This window comes from Cutaneotrichosporon oleaginosum (assembly GCF_008065305.1).
Source record: "Cutaneotrichosporon oleaginosum strain ATCC 20508 chromosome Unknown ATCC20508_contig02, whole genome shotgun sequence".
Lineage (NCBI taxonomy): Eukaryota > Fungi > Basidiomycota > Tremellomycetes > Trichosporonales > Trichosporonaceae > Cutaneotrichosporon > Cutaneotrichosporon oleaginosum.
Genome location: NW_027072171.1, coordinates 165,110 through 180,392, shown reverse-complemented (window position 1 = coordinate 180,392; position 15,283 = coordinate 165,110). Strand labels below are relative to the sequence as shown.

The window sequence follows — 15,283 nt, the reverse complement described above, 5'->3', positions numbered from 1 at the left end:
TTGCGGCCCGGGCCGAGGTATACGACACATCCGACTGTATGCGACCGCTTCAGGCTGTTTCTCCGGCTTGCATCGCGTGAGCGCCTTTGCGTCGCTTGATGCAGGCAGCCAGGCGCATGTGGCGCTCACGCGCGCAGCATTTGCGTATGCGGTGACTACTCCTGTGTCACTTTCGCCATTCGCTACGACGGTTATCGCTATCTGTGTCTCCTGGTGGACACTGGCAAAACAACGCCGTCCGCTGTGTGGCTGCTGATCGTATCGCATAAGCATCCCTACAACAATCCTATTATCCCCTTGACTACGTATCTCCCACTGCCCCGCCTCCTGACCCCTTCTCTTCGCCTCTTCCTCTCTTCTTGCATCTTCAGTCGCTTCACCCCGTTCCGCTCGTCAGCTGGCTCAGCCAGCCTACAAACCCGCGGCAGCGAGCGTCTTGCGCTCCTCCCTCGCGCGCCGCACGCGCGAGCTCGAACGATGCCTGCTTGGGGTTCTTGGCGCTGAAGACCTCGTCGAGCTCTTCGAGCGAGAGCTGCTTCGTCTCGACCGTGAACGTGTAAATGACGATCACGCCGACAACGTCCCAGGCCATGAAGATGAGGTAAGTCTTCCATGTGAGCGCCTTAAGCGCAACGGCAATGTGCAGACGGCAACCAACGCAAGAAGCACCCAATGCAGGCGAAGACACGCATGAACTCTGTGTAGAGAGGATTGAGGCGAAACGCGCAGATTACAGCCAAGCCTAATCGCGTGCTCAGATTATACTACGACAGGCTTGCATGCAGGGTGAATACAGGCGGAGACTCGGAGGCAAGGGGCATTCTGGAGGTGAACGCCCCAATCCAACATCGTGAGAGGGAAGATCGAAGAATACCGGGACATTGAGCCCCCCAAAAGGTGGTGAATGATAGTAGACGGCACACGGTGTCCGGGGTGTAATGGTGAGACGCTCGCATGAGGTGCAGTGTTGAGAGGCGAATTCAGAGGCATATGTGGGAGGGGTTGTCGGAAGAAGAAGGCGGGGCACACGCAAACGTTCGAATTGAAGGTGTGCCCCTCATGCGTCGAGTATCAGCCAATCTCTCTCACTCGCCCATCTCATAGTTGAAGGCCTTGACGCCGATCTTAGCCGCATAGTCGTTGCGCCCGATGATCTCGCAGCGGGCCTTGAGCTCATCCACGCCGTACGTCTGCGCCCCGAAAGACTCGATAAAGCTCGCGAGAGTGGGCTGGGACGGGGTGTGAAAGCGTTGGCTGAGCGCAGCACTGTGCTTGTGAGAGATAGGACTGAAGCCCACTATCGTGATGTGGGGGACCCGGCCGCGCATATCGCACCCGGCGACGGGATGCCAGTTGTCGGCGTCAAAATCCTCGGCGCTGCTATTATTTTGGTGGAACCACGCCACGGGGATGAGCGCCCAGGTAAGAAGGTCGGCGAGCAGCCGCGGGGCCACTGTCCGGAGGTCGTTGACGACAAGCACGAGCTCGTCGGCGTTCCCCGCGATATCGTACGCTTCCGGTGGCGCCATGTTGCGCCCGAGATGGAGGACGACGCGCCGAGCGCGGGCGATAGGTTCGACGGCGAGCTCATAGTATCGCTGGCTGCCGGCAAGAAAGTCGCCGAGGTAACGCGGCTTAATCGTCTTGAGCTTTTTGGCGGGAATTCCACGCCGTTTAGCAACGGTGAAGGTGTCCAGATCGGGAACCTGCTGCGACTCGGAGCAGAGAAGCACGATTGTTTGCGCGTTGGACTTGATGGTCCAACCGGCGTCGGCGAGCCTCAGAGGGTCGCGGGGGCGGATATGGGGGCGACTTGGAACTGCCTTAATGCGAAGATAGTTGACGCGGCCGATGGTCAGCTGCTTACTTGGGCAAGCCAGTCCAGCCCAGTGGAACTCTCCCGTAAAGTCGAGGACGTCGGCTCCAGTAAGAAGGTTGGCGAACTGACAGGGGATTTGGTACCCTGCGTTCTGGAGCCGCCAGTCCGGCACGCGTTCCCCGTCCGAGTAGATCGACCACCACTGGCGGCCGTCCCATAACTTGCAAAACTGAGTAGACTCGAGGCCATCCGAGCACTCCGTCACGCTGGAAGTGGTCGGAGAGAGCTGGTTTCTCTGTGAACCACTGGGTAAATTTGAGCTAGTGTCAGTTTTGATGTTGACGGCGGTGGCCTTCAGCTGCGGCACGCGGGCTTTGGAGGTCGACGCCTTGGAGGACGACGCCTTGGGGGTCGACGCCTTGGAGGTAGTCGAAGTGGTGGGTGCGATGGAGATGGTAGTGGCTGAGGAGGAGGAGGAGGAGGATCCCTTAACTACATCGGAATCTGGTTGAACAAAGGTAGAGGAAGGAGCCGTGCGGTCAACCTTGGCCGTGCGGTTGGAGCGCCGAGGTGGCATGATTAGTGGGGTGGACGGGGCTATGGGGGAAGTGAAGGAGGGTGTACTTGATCAGCTCGACAGGGGAATAGGCCACGGAGGATGATGACTGGCGAAGAAAGGGTGTGAGGTAGGGGGGACAAGTGTTTGCGACACACTGATTTGGGTCGCAATGGTCACAGTAAAGTCGAGAGACCTGGAGTACTGGAGTGGTGTTCATTTCAAGGAGAGGAAGGAAGAGAGCGGCTATTTCACTGACAAGGTGCCATGGATGTCGAGACGACCAGCCTCCCTCAAGTTTTTGAATGTGACACAAATTGGACATGTCAATTGTACGGACCTGAGGGTGATTGAGTAGTTGTTGTTGTGGTCCGTCTCGTTAATTCTTCAACGTCATTGATCAAGGCCGAGGTCACGTGGTGGCTCGACGGAGTCGCGTCGGCTCGTCGATCGGCGACTGGCGTCGGGCTGTCGGGGCAGTCGGCCGCGCGGACGGCCGGTAGCGTTTGAACCACGTGAAGACGACGAGGTCGGCTGTGAGCTGTGAGATGTGTGTAAGTGTTCGGAAGTGTTCACTCTTCACAACACATCGCGGCTGGCATCGACGTGGGCGGCGGAGACGAGCATTCGACGAGGCTGAAGTGGAAGAGGGGAGAGAAATGAAGTGATGGAGTAATGGAGTGAGAGCGTCAAACGCATGAGTGTTGCGTGGTTGAGTCAACTGCACTGCTCACCTTCCTCGACGAACCTCCTCGGCCGTCTCTCGCCCTTCCATCTCATCATCACTCACCTTTTCCCAATCTCTCAACCTCCCAGCTCCCATCACCCATCTCCGTTCACCCATCTCCGATCACTCATCCCTCATCCTCAAGCGTCACTCACAATGCCTGTTGCTGGCCCGACAAGCTTGGCATGCGCTGCAACCTCCTCCCAGGCCGACATGCGGGCCGTCACAGTCGTAAGCTCTTACGCCCATACAGAGCCAGCTCACTCAGCCCCGCCCACGCTCGCCGCACCCCGATCCCCGCGTCGAGCAGCTCCTGTGCAAGATCGCCGCGGCAGAGGCCACTCTAGGGTTAGTGTCTTCCATTCCATGTGTTGTTGTCTCTGCACCATTCGCGAGGAAGGTGGCTGGCGGAGCAGCCTCTAACATTAGCGTCGACAGCGACGGCAATCTCAAGGACGCCGAGGCCATCTGCGCGCGCCACATCAAGCTCCTTCATGAGTACAACGAGGTCAAGGACGCAACACAGGCGCTTATCGGCAAGGTGATCCCGATCACCCTCACCTGCAACTGACATCAGTATGCGCAGCTCACGCACACAACCGTCACGGCCGTGCACGAGATGCTCGAGCTACCACTCGTCGAGGAATAGCAGGCGTAAGTGTGAGAAGGCGATTTTGCGACTAGCGCGTGGGTGGGTGGCAAACGAGTGGATGAAACGTTTGGCGCTGCAAGCTACAAGCGTTGGTGCGTCGGTGACGTGGCATCAGCCCAAGGTCTGATTATGGTAACCAGGGCCGGTATCACTGCCACCGCCTGCGCATGCCAGCGGCAGTACGCGATAATTCCTCAATCGCTTCGTCTTGCTGATTCTCCTTTCTCTTTCAATCCACTCCTCTTTCGTCTCATCCATCTATTCCTCTTTCGAGTTCACTTTCTTCTACCTTGTCCTTTCGTGCCCTCAACCGAAGAGCGGCCACACCGAGCCTCCACCTACGTCCAATGCAAGCTCTCGACGTGACACACCCTCAGCTGGCACTGCTTCTCCACCTTCCTTGATCCTCCACCCCAGTTACCGACACCATGATACCATGATTGTTGTGAAGCACACCATGTGTATCCTGCATGGTAAAGATACTTGAATACCACATGGCAGACACATGTGTGTTGCGTGTCATCGTCGACTCGATCGTAGTCGTTGGTCAGATCGTCACGGCCACCCTGGCTTGAGGCGGTTCTCGAGGCTGGGACCAACCGGCATTGCGTTTGCTCTTGGGGGACATGGCGGCTAGTGAGGTGCGGAAGGTGCGGAGGGTGGAGCGAGCAGAGGGTAGAGCCGGCGCGTGCGTCGTGTGCCCGTCGACGTCAAGTGGGTGGGTGTGGTAGGAAGGAGAGTGTAGCGGGTGCTACCGTACAACGTGTCTGTGCAACTGCACATGAACGGACGAGATGCGGCGGCCGATGGGCACACTTGCGGGATGTATTGGGTAGTCGATGCTGGGGTGGTGGATGCTGAGCGGTTATTTGAACGCGGCGTACCGATAAGTACCCACATCAGTACTGCATGTCCTGCATCTTAACATATATTCAGACATCCAACATCCTGTCCCCTAAATCATGATGCTCGTCGTATAGCACGAGCCCACCGTTAACTGGCGAGCGCCCGTCGAGCGGCTCCGTCTCCACTTCTGTTACAGGTCATCGTACTGAATCCCTCGACCTGGAGAGTCAGCGACTTCCCGGCGCCACAGACCCCAACACGCTGTTCACGGCGGACAAGACCATTCTGTTTAAAAGTCAGGCGGCAAAATTCCTCTGATCATCCGCCCCGAGGTGGTCGAGAAACGCATGCTGCGCGGCCTCATTCTCGACGAGACCGGCGACGAGACCGGGGAGTTGACGTCTGCGCCCGAGGAGGGACTGACGTACGGCGTTGCGAGGAACGCTCTGCCTCTGCAGCGCGTGGGCAGGGCGGCAGACTACACATTTCAGTGGCTCCCTCCTGCTCCTGTGACACTGTGGCTCACCTGCCTCTGTCGCATCCATTTCTACATGTTTGTCATGCCTATGAGAGCACCTGAGGTTGGGGGCTCATGTCTGGCCGGGCAATCTGAGTTGTGCTATCAGTGGAGAGGTACGCAAATGAAGCTGTTGGTATTGTATGTCTAACAACGTAGAGGACTTGAATACGATAGCATATGTCTGCTTACTAGCCTGGACTGGCGCGGAACAAAGAGAATCTGTGTCGCAACAATGACATGTACGTAAATGACATGTACGACAACATGTTATGACAATGTTCCACCAGCTAGACATGGACATCAACTGCGCAAACTCCGCCGACTCGGACAAGCATGCGGCGTATGCACACAACACACATGCAGTCTTTCATGGCTGGAGGGGCTCCAATTGTTGACGTTGCCGACGTAAGCTATCCGCGGCTTGCAGCGTGTCGAGCGACTGCCCCAGATCGTCACTGCCGCCGGGCAAGCTCTGGTCGACAAGAACCCAGAGCTTGTCGAGCAGGTGCAATCGACCGCGGCGGTGAGTACTACTCTGGAGCAGAGTTGGATTGACATGCACTGCCAACACTAGCTCAAGGTCCAATGGCAACAGAGCGACAAGGCCGGCTTGGGCATCCGTGCAGAGAGAAGGCCGGAGACGAGATGGCGATCGCTTTCGTAGAAAGTCGCACCGCCACCGCTCGTCTCCGAAAGCGGCTGCTGGCACAGCAGCTGAAGACAGAGCAGCAAGACTACCAGGCGTCTCTCGTCTTCAGCGCGCTTGCCAAGCAGCCGATTTCTAGCCAATCTGCCTCTTCGTCGAACCCCTCGGGCTCTTCGCCTCAGCTCTCCAGCCTTCTTGACGACGACGAGATGCTCTGGCGATATCGTTCGCGGACGACGGCGACGACGACGCTGCGGACGACGATGCCACTTCCGAAGACGGCGCCGTCCTGGCCGACGGGGAGGTTGCGCTTATCGATGACGCCATCCTTGAATCGTATCGCGCGTCCACGCCTGCAGCGCCCTCCTCCCCAGAGTCTTCCTCTGCCACTCGCCAGGACTCGACTCCCAACATCGCTGTCGACGCGACAAGCGCCACGACTGTCCCCGATGTCGATGCGTATACTGAGCATGCCCCCTCATCTCTGGCGCTCAGCCTGGCATCGCCCTCGACGCCATGCAGTACTGTCATAACATACTGCCGTATATGTCATTTACGTGCACAATGTTGTCATGACACTGATCCTCCATATACAGCTTCGGGCCCAGCTAGTGTACAGACCCATCGTATCGTGTACAAGTCCTCTACCTCGTAGACATGCCATAACGATTGTTTAGTTTGTATACTTTTCCGACCGATAGCACGACTCAGGCTTGCATGCCAGACTTGAGCCCCCAACCTTGGGCCTCTCCTAGGCATCGCACTGACACATACATCGTCGAGCCTACCGGCTGCCAAGCTCCGTTCGCAACTGTTCGACAGCCTCACCCTCTCACGGCGACCTCGTGGCGCCGATATTACGCGGCCACAGGGGAGAGAAGCGTCGTCTTTCGCGAGGGGGCCGTCGACGGGTGCTGCCCATCTGTGGAAGGAATGGAAGGGCTAAGAGAGCAAATAGACTGACGAAGATAAGGAGGATGAATTCCCGTCCCCCACCGCCGAGTGGAACAGTGGAGCGTACAGCACGCTGCTGAGAGGCACACGGTATAGTCGCAAACTTGTTTGTCGCATACCTGACATGGGAAACGCATCAGCTAGGCCAAGACCCTGTGAGCTGGCAACGCGATTCACTCAAGCTCAGCTGATGCCACTTGGCCCCATGTGCAGCTGGCCAGCAGCGTCTCCTGTACGTGCGTTTACCTCTACTTGTAGCATCAAGTCGGGTAGAGCAGCTTTGGCCAACAGGCAATCCATCAACCATTCTTAGCTGTTTACATCAACTACTCTGGAGCTGTGCACGCCTACGACTGAGCCGACGAGATGAAGAACGACTTGGAGATGGAGCCGTCAATGGGGGCGGCCGGAAGGGGGTTAGCCTTGGGGAGCTGGCTCTGGTCGGCCGTGAAGGACTTGGAACCCTGGATAGTGGAGTTGGCAAGCGCAATGTCACCGGCGGGCGACTCGCCCTTGATGAGCTTCTTCCAGGCCTCGTGGCACTCGAAGACGATCTCGGTCGCGTACTTCTTGGGCTTGGCCTCGCCCGAGAAAGCAAACACATTTTCAGCCTTCCCATCGGGGATCTTGTAGATCTTGGTCGTTAGCCAGGCACGGTGTTAAGGCAGAGAAAAGATGGAGAGAGCGGTTGGGAAAGTGGTTGGAAGTCGGTTGGAAGATGTATGTAGAGTAGTGGTTGGAGATGGAATTGGCGAGGTGGAGGTGGAGGTGGAGGTGGAGAGGAGGGAAGGTGGAGGTGGGGTGGAGGTGTGGTTTGGCGTTAGAGCCGCCATGAGGATAGTGGGATTCGACCAGACAGCAAGCCGCCGAGACCAACTTACGCGGAACCACTCGTTGGTGGCGCGGATGAAGCCGGGGAGGTGACGCTCAACGTCCTCAATGTCGTTGAGGCGCGAAGCGAGGGGGTCGTTCACGTCGACGACGATGACCTTCCAGTCGGTCTCGCCCTCGTCGAGGAGAGCCATGATGCCGAGCACCTTGACCTGCTTGACCTGGCCGGTGTAGCCGACAGCCTCACCGATCTCGCAAACGTCAAGCGGGTCGTTGTCACCGTTGGCGTTGGTCTCGGGGTGCTTGTGGGCGGGGTCCTCCCAGGTCTGGGGGAAGGCACCGTAGTTCCAGATGTAGCCGTGGTGGGGGAAGCAGTTGCGGACGTAGCGAAGCTTGCCCTTCTTGGTGTCTGGGGTTAGGACAGTGCAGGCGAGTGAGCGAGCAACGCGAGCGAAGAAGCTGAAGCTGTGGGAAGGATGGACAGACAAAGAGGATCTCTCCTGCCCGCCGAAGTGGTAATCGAGACCACTCTCGATCTCTTCCTATCACAGCCCACAGCCAACATCTTTTCGGCGCTACTGGGCGTGGTTCCAACTCACCCTGGAGAATGGGGTTGAAGGCCTCCTCCTTGGAGATCTCCATCTTGGCGTTGGTCCAGCGGGGCACCTCAACGATCATGTTGAGGATGCCCTGCGACTCGTCGGCGTAGAGGGGGATGTCACTGGTGTGAGTAAAGTGACGTTGGTCGCTCGGGGCAAGGAGTCGGGCGCGGCTGGGCGGCGCGTCGGGCGAGTCGGGAGTGCGTCGGAGGAATGGGTTGGGGAAGGGGGGGGGGAGAAGGGCGTGGGACAGTGCATCTTCCCCTGCCCTCCTCGCTCTCGCTCCCCCACCCTAGTATGCATGGCGGTCTGAGCATGGTGCGCTGTACGATCGTGCGCTGCATGCTCGTCACTTGCACTTGGTGGCTAGCCTCGGCGGTTGGGAAAAAAAGCAGTTGGGAGGTGGCCGAAAGAGGGCTGGGCGTGGTCCATGTTGAAAGAGGCCCAAAGGGCAAACTGGAAAGCTGGAAAACTACTCACTGGAAGGGAGAGACGACCTTGCCGTCCTTCTCGATGAAGACACGGTAGTCGAGGGTGTTGGGAGCGCCGACCTGGCGGACGGAGTACTCTGAGGCGGCCATTTTTGACGAAGAGGAAGCTTGGCGGGAGATGTGGTTGAAGGTAGTTGTGAGACGTTTGACGGCAGAAATTGGTGATGACATGGAGAGAGCGAGTGGAGACGTGGAGGGGAGGGCGGCTGAATGATTGGGGGGGGGGGGGGGGGGGGGCGTCAGGCGCGTAAGGGGGGGAGTCTAGAAAGGACTGGGGCGGAATAACAAGCAGCTTGCTGCCACCAAGTGAGACGGGGAAATTGGGCGTTTGGGCGATTGGATGAGGGAGAAGGGGGAGTCCGTCATCGCCAGTCACGCCATGCATCCCATTTGAGCAATGCACCAACATTGCACGATCATGCACGATACGCGACCACGGTTACCATCCTCGCCTCTTCCCGGAGCCCTCTCTCGTCTGGAGGGAGCGTCTGGAGCTCTCCCTCATTTCGGCCTCTCGGAGGCTCGGCACTCTCACATCCTCCCAGCGGCCTCAGCCCACCGACTAAACCCCCCCCTCGCCTTTTTCCGATCTCTCACCCAACCACAATACGCCCCTTCCGCTCCTCCGCTCCACTCCAAGCCACTCACCGTGGCGTCGGCCACAGTGCGGGGTAGGCCCTCCCTCCCCACGCCTCTTCACTCTCGCCCACCGCCGACTGCCGATATGATACTGGCTCATGCCTCAGGGTGAGCTTGGGGCTCACCACTACTCGCCGTTCGGTGGCGTGCTGTATCACCGAATCCCTTCTGGAATGATGGCTCATCGTCTCGGCATCGGCAAAGGTTGGCTGCCCCACTTTCATTCTTCCTATGCATTAGTTTTCTCACTTTATCAGCGGCAGTATACTGGTTTCTTTAATGGGCCCACGTGACCAGTGCGGAACTAAACCCAAGTGTCGAGGACGATGACGAAGGACACAGGTGATGAGCAACGATGTCCAGCCAGGAGCTCGTCCTAAACACACCACCTCCCCACCACTCATCTCTCTGCTCTGCTCACCACGTCCAACTCCGACATCATGGACGTCGAGTCGAGCAAGGCCCCCGTCAAAGTCTCGTTGGCGTCTCTGGAAGGCATCGACCCAGATACCTTCAACTGGAACGCCTACGTTGGTACATACAAAGGTGGGTGACCCTTCCTTCATGCGCAGCGTGCAGCGAGCTCCGTTCTCGCCGGAACGCGTTGAAGAGACCCAGACGGCCGTTTGAAACGTCGCTGTGTGTGCGGCGTGCGGCAAGAGCCACTCGAGCCAGCTCAAACAGGCGCCCTTCCGTCGCCGCGACGTCCACCTTCCCTGCCTGCTCATACTGATCGTCCAGGTCGCGCACTCATCACTCGCCTCACCCACATCCCCGACCTCATCCTCTCCCAGCCAGATCCTTCGCCAAACGCCTTAAAACTCGCACGCGTCGCTGCGCTGCGCGCCATCCCTCTAATCAAGGAACAGACGTGGGACCATGCCCTATACCTCGGAGTCGTCTCCCAGATCGCTAGAACCCTCAATCTAAGTAAGCCCACCACTTCAGATGAGGCAATGGATATCGACACTAGCTATGGCAAGAAGGATGCCGAGGCCGAGGGAACGCCCGACATGAACTGGGTACAGGAGGTGCGCGACAAGGAGGAGGCCGAGAACAATCGGCTCAGCGTTGAGCTGAACGGTTACGCTGCCAACCTGATTAAGGAGAGCATTCGCGTGAGTACTCAAGGAATGTACTCTGTTCTCACACCAGCTCACACATTTGGCTCAGGCCGAGCTGGCGCTCAAGGCCGGCTCGCTGACCGAGGCGCTCAAGGCGTTCAACCAGGCTCGCGAGAACTGCAGTGGCGCGGCACACTACGTCGAGCTGGGTCTAGCAATTCTACAGGGTTCGCTACAGTTCAACGAAACAGGCGTGGTCCCCGGAAATACGCACAAGACGGCTGCATCCCTCGATCGGCTTCACCCCGTCAAAGAAGCGGGCGATGCGCCCGTCAGTTCGACAATGACTCGCTTGCAGGTCCTGCAGAGCCGCAACAAGGCCGCGCGCGCAGCCGAGGCCCGTCGTACCGTTGGCATCAAGCTTCGTGTTGCGCGTGGAATCCTTGCCATCAACATGCGAGAGTACAGCCACGCAGCACGAGAGTTGGGCGAGGTCGGCGAGGAAGGCGGCTTGGGAGATTGGGAGGGTGTCGTCATCTCTACTGCCGACCTCGCATTCCTCACGGCCATTCTCGCGCTTGCCTCTGGCACCCGTGACTACGTCAAGCGCGTTCTTCTTGATCGTCCCTCCTTCCACGCCGCCATTGACGACTCGCAGGCGTGGATTCTCGACCTCGTCCGCGCCTTTGTCGGCGCTCACTACGGGGAGGCGCTCGCGATCCTGCGCAAGGCCGAGGTGAGTCCTTGTTGATAACATATGTTGACGCCAGCCATATATGATCCTCAATCCCTTCCTCGCTGCCCACACGGCTGACTTGCTTAAGAAGATCCGCCAGCGTGCGCTAGTACAGTACATCGCGCCCTTCTCGTCGGTCCGCATCGCACAGATGGCCGCAGCATTCGAGACGGCAGAGGATGCCATGGTGCACGAGGTGTGCCAGCTGGCTGAGGATGGAAGCGTGCAGGCGCGCGTCGACCTTGTCGACCGGGTTCTGACAATCAAGGAGAAGGATATGCGCGCCGAGGCGTTCCGCTCGGCTCTGGAAGGCGGGCGCAAGATCACGGCTGATACGCAGGCCAATGTGTTCCGCATGCGACTGTAAGTTGTTCTAATTGCTACTGGGCGAATTAGTGGTGGATCGGACCAAGCTGACGGAGAGGAAGGAGGCGGGGGTGACCGTGGACATGGGCGATGACGAGGGAAGCGGCGGCCGGGGCGCCAAGTCGCTTGGGCTGTCGTCCAAGTCGCGTGTACAGAAGGACTGGGGGCTGCGTATGAAGAGCTCGTGGAACATGTACAGCAGTTGATATCGCCAAGTCCGGTGAGGTCGGACCACGGTCGTAACGGCGGGAGAGTGGGGAGACGACGGTGGGCATAGCGGCGGTTGTAACTTTACGTCTATGGAATGTGAGCTAGGTACGACGGAGATGGGAGCGGAAGCGCGCGGAAAGGTGCTGATGGTGGCGCCGAGGTCGGTGACTACCGCAGTGAGAGATGGATTGGGTCGGTCACTGTCAGCCAATTCCGCCAACCACGACGCGTTCTGGTGATTTTGCAGCTGCTAACTGAGGCTGACTTTGCACCGAGCCCTCATAGATCCCCTATGCATCAACGTATGGCATACGAGGACCAGGCAAGCCATGGGAGTGAGCAGGGTGACGGCGCTATCGGCGAGCTGCGGCGGGGCAGATAAGGAGGTACGAAACCCGATGTGAACGGATGTTGGTGGGTGCAGTTCCGCTGCATGCCGCATACTACCACGAGGCGACGTACGAGGTCAACTGATACGTTATATGAGTCTCGCCACCTCTACATAAGCCGCCACGCCTCATCCCGTCTCCCATTCTATCCCATCCCATCCCATCCCATCCCATCCCATCCCCTCCTACGATGACAGTCGCCACCCTCTCCTACGCCCCGCTGAAAGGCTGTGACTTTGGCCGCGTCGTCTCCGGCTTCGACCCGGCACAGCAGACGCCAGAGGTCATGGCCGAGATCCAGGACGCGCTGTACAAGGTGCCCCCTCTCCCACCCACGCTTACTGACACCAGCACGACGTCCTCGTTTTCCCATCTACCAAGCTCACGCCGGCGCAGCAGGCGGCCATGACGAAGTCGTTCGACCCCGCCGCGCAGTCGTACGGCCACGGCAACAATAAGACGGGCAAGGAGACCAAGAGCATCCTCCACCCCGACCTCAAGACCATCCCGCACCAGCCAGAGGTGCAGCTCATCGGGCACGGCCAGGTGCCGGGCGAGTACGAGGGGTTGGACCGGGTGAGTACAGGAAGTGACGCAGAGGCCGGCCGGGGTCCCCATGTTCCGGGCGAGTTGCAGCCCACCCTCCGATTACATCGGACTTGGTCCACATGACAGCACCCGCCAATTGGCGGGGGCGGATATGGCCGCGGACCCCGCGGTGGTGAGATAGGCGTCGGCTACGCTCGTCGTGGTCGCCGGTGGTGATGAAAGGCGTCGCGTCGGCACACGCCGTGGTCGCCGGCGGAGCTGTTTGGTCCCTCGCCCCCTGCCCATATCACTCCGCAATACCCACTGACCGCAGCCCAAACTCAAGCACCCGCACCACGCAACCTTCCACGCCACCAAGGTGTCGGACGAGGACGAGGCGAAGGGCACCACTCGCTTCTACCGCTGGCACATCGATGCGGCGCTGTACAAGCTCTCCCCACCCAAAGTGACGACGCTGTACGCCGTCAAGGTGCCGAAGGGTCCCCCCCAGACGCTGCGGTACGACGATGGCTCGGGCGACGAGATCAAGGTCGCGCCTGGCGCGACCGCCTTTGTCTCTGGCACGGCAATGTTCGAGCAGCTCCCGCCGGCGCTACAGAGCTTCGCGGTACGCACGAAAGTCAAGTACGCGCCGCACCCATACGTGTGGATGAGCGGTGCGCGTGCGCGCCCCACCGGTCTTGGTCTTGAGACCGAGGGCCGCGAGATGCCCCTCGACCAGCTGCCCGAGTGGAAGGATGAGGACGTCAAGACGCTGCCGATGCTGTGGAAGAACCCCGTGACGGGCCGCCTCGCGCTGCAAGTGCACCCGTGCGCTGCGATGGAGCTGCACGTCGCGCCGAAGGCCGGCGCAGAGCTCTTCCCCGACGGCGCGGCGATCACGGACCTTGCGGAGGTCCGCGCATGGCTCGAAAAGGTGCAGCGGCCAGGCATCGCGCCGGACAAGGTCTACGCCGTCGACTGGTCCGAGGGCGACCTTGTGCTCTTCCACAACCGCGGCCTGTTGCACTCGGTGACGGGCGCGTTTGGGGACAACGACCTCCGCATGTTCCACCAGTGCAACCTCGCCGCGAGCTCGGACCCGGTGGGGCCGGACGCGGACGACGTCGCCAAGTATGCGTAGTAGTGAGAGGTCAGAAGATAGCCCGCAGGAGCAGTGGAGCAGTTGTACAGCAGCAGGATAGGATGCACAGATCGTGGTTTCGCAGGGAGATAGGGAGAATGAGCGCGGGCCGCACGCTCCGCACGGGTTCCTTTTGTGCCTGGGACTTGGCGCATATCAGATAAACCCTGCGTGATCCCCGGACCTCTGACGCCACCAAGCTGGCATATCTCGCATTTCGCCATCTCGACATTTCCATCTCATCTCTTTTCAGTCGCCATGGCCTCGCCTCTACCGCCCACCGCCGCCTCTGAGGCGCCCACTTCGGCGCCCGAAATCGTCAATCCGCCCTCGGCCGCACCCGTACCCCCTCCCCCCTCGGAGCCAGCCGCCGCAGCGCCCGCGCAGTCCGAGCCGGAAGGCCCCGAAGTCACCATCGCGGGCTGGGGCACGCTCAAGCCCTCGCACCCGCTGCTCCGCTTCCACGCGCGCCTCGCGGGGATCATCGACGCGGCCTCGCACCGCCAAATATGGGGCGTGACGCTGGACGGCGCGACGCCGACGTTCGCCACCCTCCTCATCCTACAGAAGTACCTCCGTTCCGTGGCCGACGATGTCGACGCGGCGGCCGCCGCGTTGCAGAGCACGTTGGTGTGGCGCCGCGAGTTCGGGCTCGACGCCGCGCCGATATGGGAGGAGCAGTTCGAGGGGTTTGAGGGGCTCGGGTACGTCACGCACCTGTCCACGGGCGAGGTCGTGACTTGGAACTTGTATGGCGCGGTCAAGGACTTGGGCGCGACGTTTGGTGATTTGGACAAGTGAGTATCTGTTGCGTTCTTCTCCTGATATAGATTCCTCCGATGGCGCATCGCACTCATGGAGCGCGCCATGTCGCACCTCGACCTAGCACACACCACCACCGGCATCCCGGACCACGGGGCGGGCGCCGACCCCCACCGCATCGCCCAAGTACACGTGTACAGCGGCGTCTCCTTCCTGCGGCTCGACCCGCGCGTCAAGGCCGCCAGCAAAAAGGCCATCGAAACCATGGCGGCGCACTACCCCGAGACGCTGAGCCGCAAGCTGTTCGTCGGCGTGCCGCTGCTCATGTCGTGGGTGTTCGCGGCCGTGCGCGTGTTCGTGAGCGCCGAGACGGCGCGCAAGTTTGTCGTCGTCAGCTATGAGGAGAGCACGGCGGGCGAGCTCGGCGACAAGGAGGTGCCGCGGCGCTTTGGGGGCGCCGCGGGCGAGCTGGTGGAGCTCGATCGCGTGGCGCAGGCGCAGGCGGATAAGCTAGCGACGCGCGCGCCGCAGGTGCCCCCGAGCGAGGTCGACTAGAGAGATGGGTTGGTATAGAGTATGTACACTGGGGCTTGGACGATGGCCGAGGGATGGGCGAGACAGTGCGGTGGTGCGGAAAGGTGAGAGCCGCTCAACTGGTTCAACTTGGAATGCTGGCAGCATTACTGCCCTTCGTTGGAGTCCAGTGCTCACTCGCACGCTGGTCTGCACCGACCCGAGCCTCAGTCTAAAGTCCGAGTCGGGGCAGCTCTGGACAAGCGCCACCTCCCAGTGTATGGTGTGTAT

General features: G+C 60.0%; 7 protein-coding genes across 7 annotated transcripts; 4 read left to right on the top strand and 3 right to left on the bottom strand.

The window, feature by feature from the left end:
* Positions 1-376: 376 nt before the first annotated feature.
* On the bottom strand, positions 377-592 carry COLE_01752 (uncharacterized protein; the record flags this gene model as incomplete). The annotated part of the gene is made up of 1 exon (XM_018423894.2): positions 377-592. The coding sequence occupies one exon, from the start codon at positions 590-592 to the stop codon at positions 377-379; it is 216 nt and encodes a 71-aa protein (XP_018276866.1).
* Positions 593-1,085: 493 nt separating this feature from the next.
* On the bottom strand, positions 1,086-2,396 carry COLE_01751 (uncharacterized protein; the record flags this gene model as incomplete). Its single annotated transcript, XM_018419581.2, has 1 exon — positions 1,086-2,396. The coding sequence occupies one exon, from the start codon at positions 2,394-2,396 to the stop codon at positions 1,086-1,088; it is 1,311 nt and encodes a 436-aa protein (XP_018276865.1).
* An 862-nt stretch (positions 2,397-3,258) lies between these two features.
* On the top strand, positions 3,259-3,751 carry COLE_01750 (uncharacterized protein; the record flags this gene model as incomplete). Its single annotated transcript, XM_018423893.2, has 4 exons — positions 3,259-3,333; positions 3,371-3,450; positions 3,532-3,643; positions 3,680-3,751. The coding sequence occupies 4 exons, from the start codon at positions 3,259-3,261 to the stop codon at positions 3,749-3,751; spliced, it is 339 nt and encodes a 112-aa protein (XP_018276864.1).
* A 3,316-nt stretch (positions 3,752-7,067) lies between these two features.
* COLE_01749 (uncharacterized protein) lies at positions 7,068-8,731 on the bottom strand (the record flags this gene model as incomplete). Its single annotated transcript, XM_018423892.2, has 4 exons — positions 7,068-7,355; positions 7,602-7,960; positions 8,151-8,272; positions 8,631-8,731. The coding sequence occupies 4 exons, from the start codon at positions 8,729-8,731 to the stop codon at positions 7,068-7,070; spliced, it is 870 nt and encodes a 289-aa protein (XP_018276863.1).
* Positions 8,732-9,720: 989 nt separating this feature from the next.
* On the top strand, positions 9,721-11,447 carry COLE_01748 (uncharacterized protein; the record flags this gene model as incomplete). Its single annotated transcript, XM_018421010.2, has 4 exons — positions 9,721-9,826; positions 10,022-10,398; positions 10,436-11,080; positions 11,115-11,447. 4 exons carry the CDS (start codon positions 9,721-9,723, stop codon positions 11,445-11,447), a joined length of 1,461 nt encoding a protein of 486 aa, XP_018275646.1.
* A 788-nt stretch (positions 11,448-12,235) lies between these two features.
* On the top strand, positions 12,236-13,717 carry COLE_01747 (uncharacterized protein; the record flags this gene model as incomplete). Its single annotated transcript, XM_018424407.2, has 3 exons — positions 12,236-12,361; positions 12,397-12,621; positions 12,908-13,717. The coding sequence occupies 3 exons, from the start codon at positions 12,236-12,238 to the stop codon at positions 13,715-13,717; spliced, it is 1,161 nt and encodes a 386-aa protein (XP_018275645.1).
* A 258-nt stretch (positions 13,718-13,975) lies between these two features.
* On the top strand, positions 13,976-15,034 carry COLE_01746 (uncharacterized protein; the record flags this gene model as incomplete). The annotated part of the gene is made up of 2 exons (XM_018421009.2): positions 13,976-14,514; positions 14,548-15,034. 2 exons carry the CDS (start codon positions 13,976-13,978, stop codon positions 15,032-15,034), a joined length of 1,026 nt encoding a protein of 341 aa, XP_018275644.1.
* Positions 15,035-15,283: the final 249 nt, after the last annotated feature.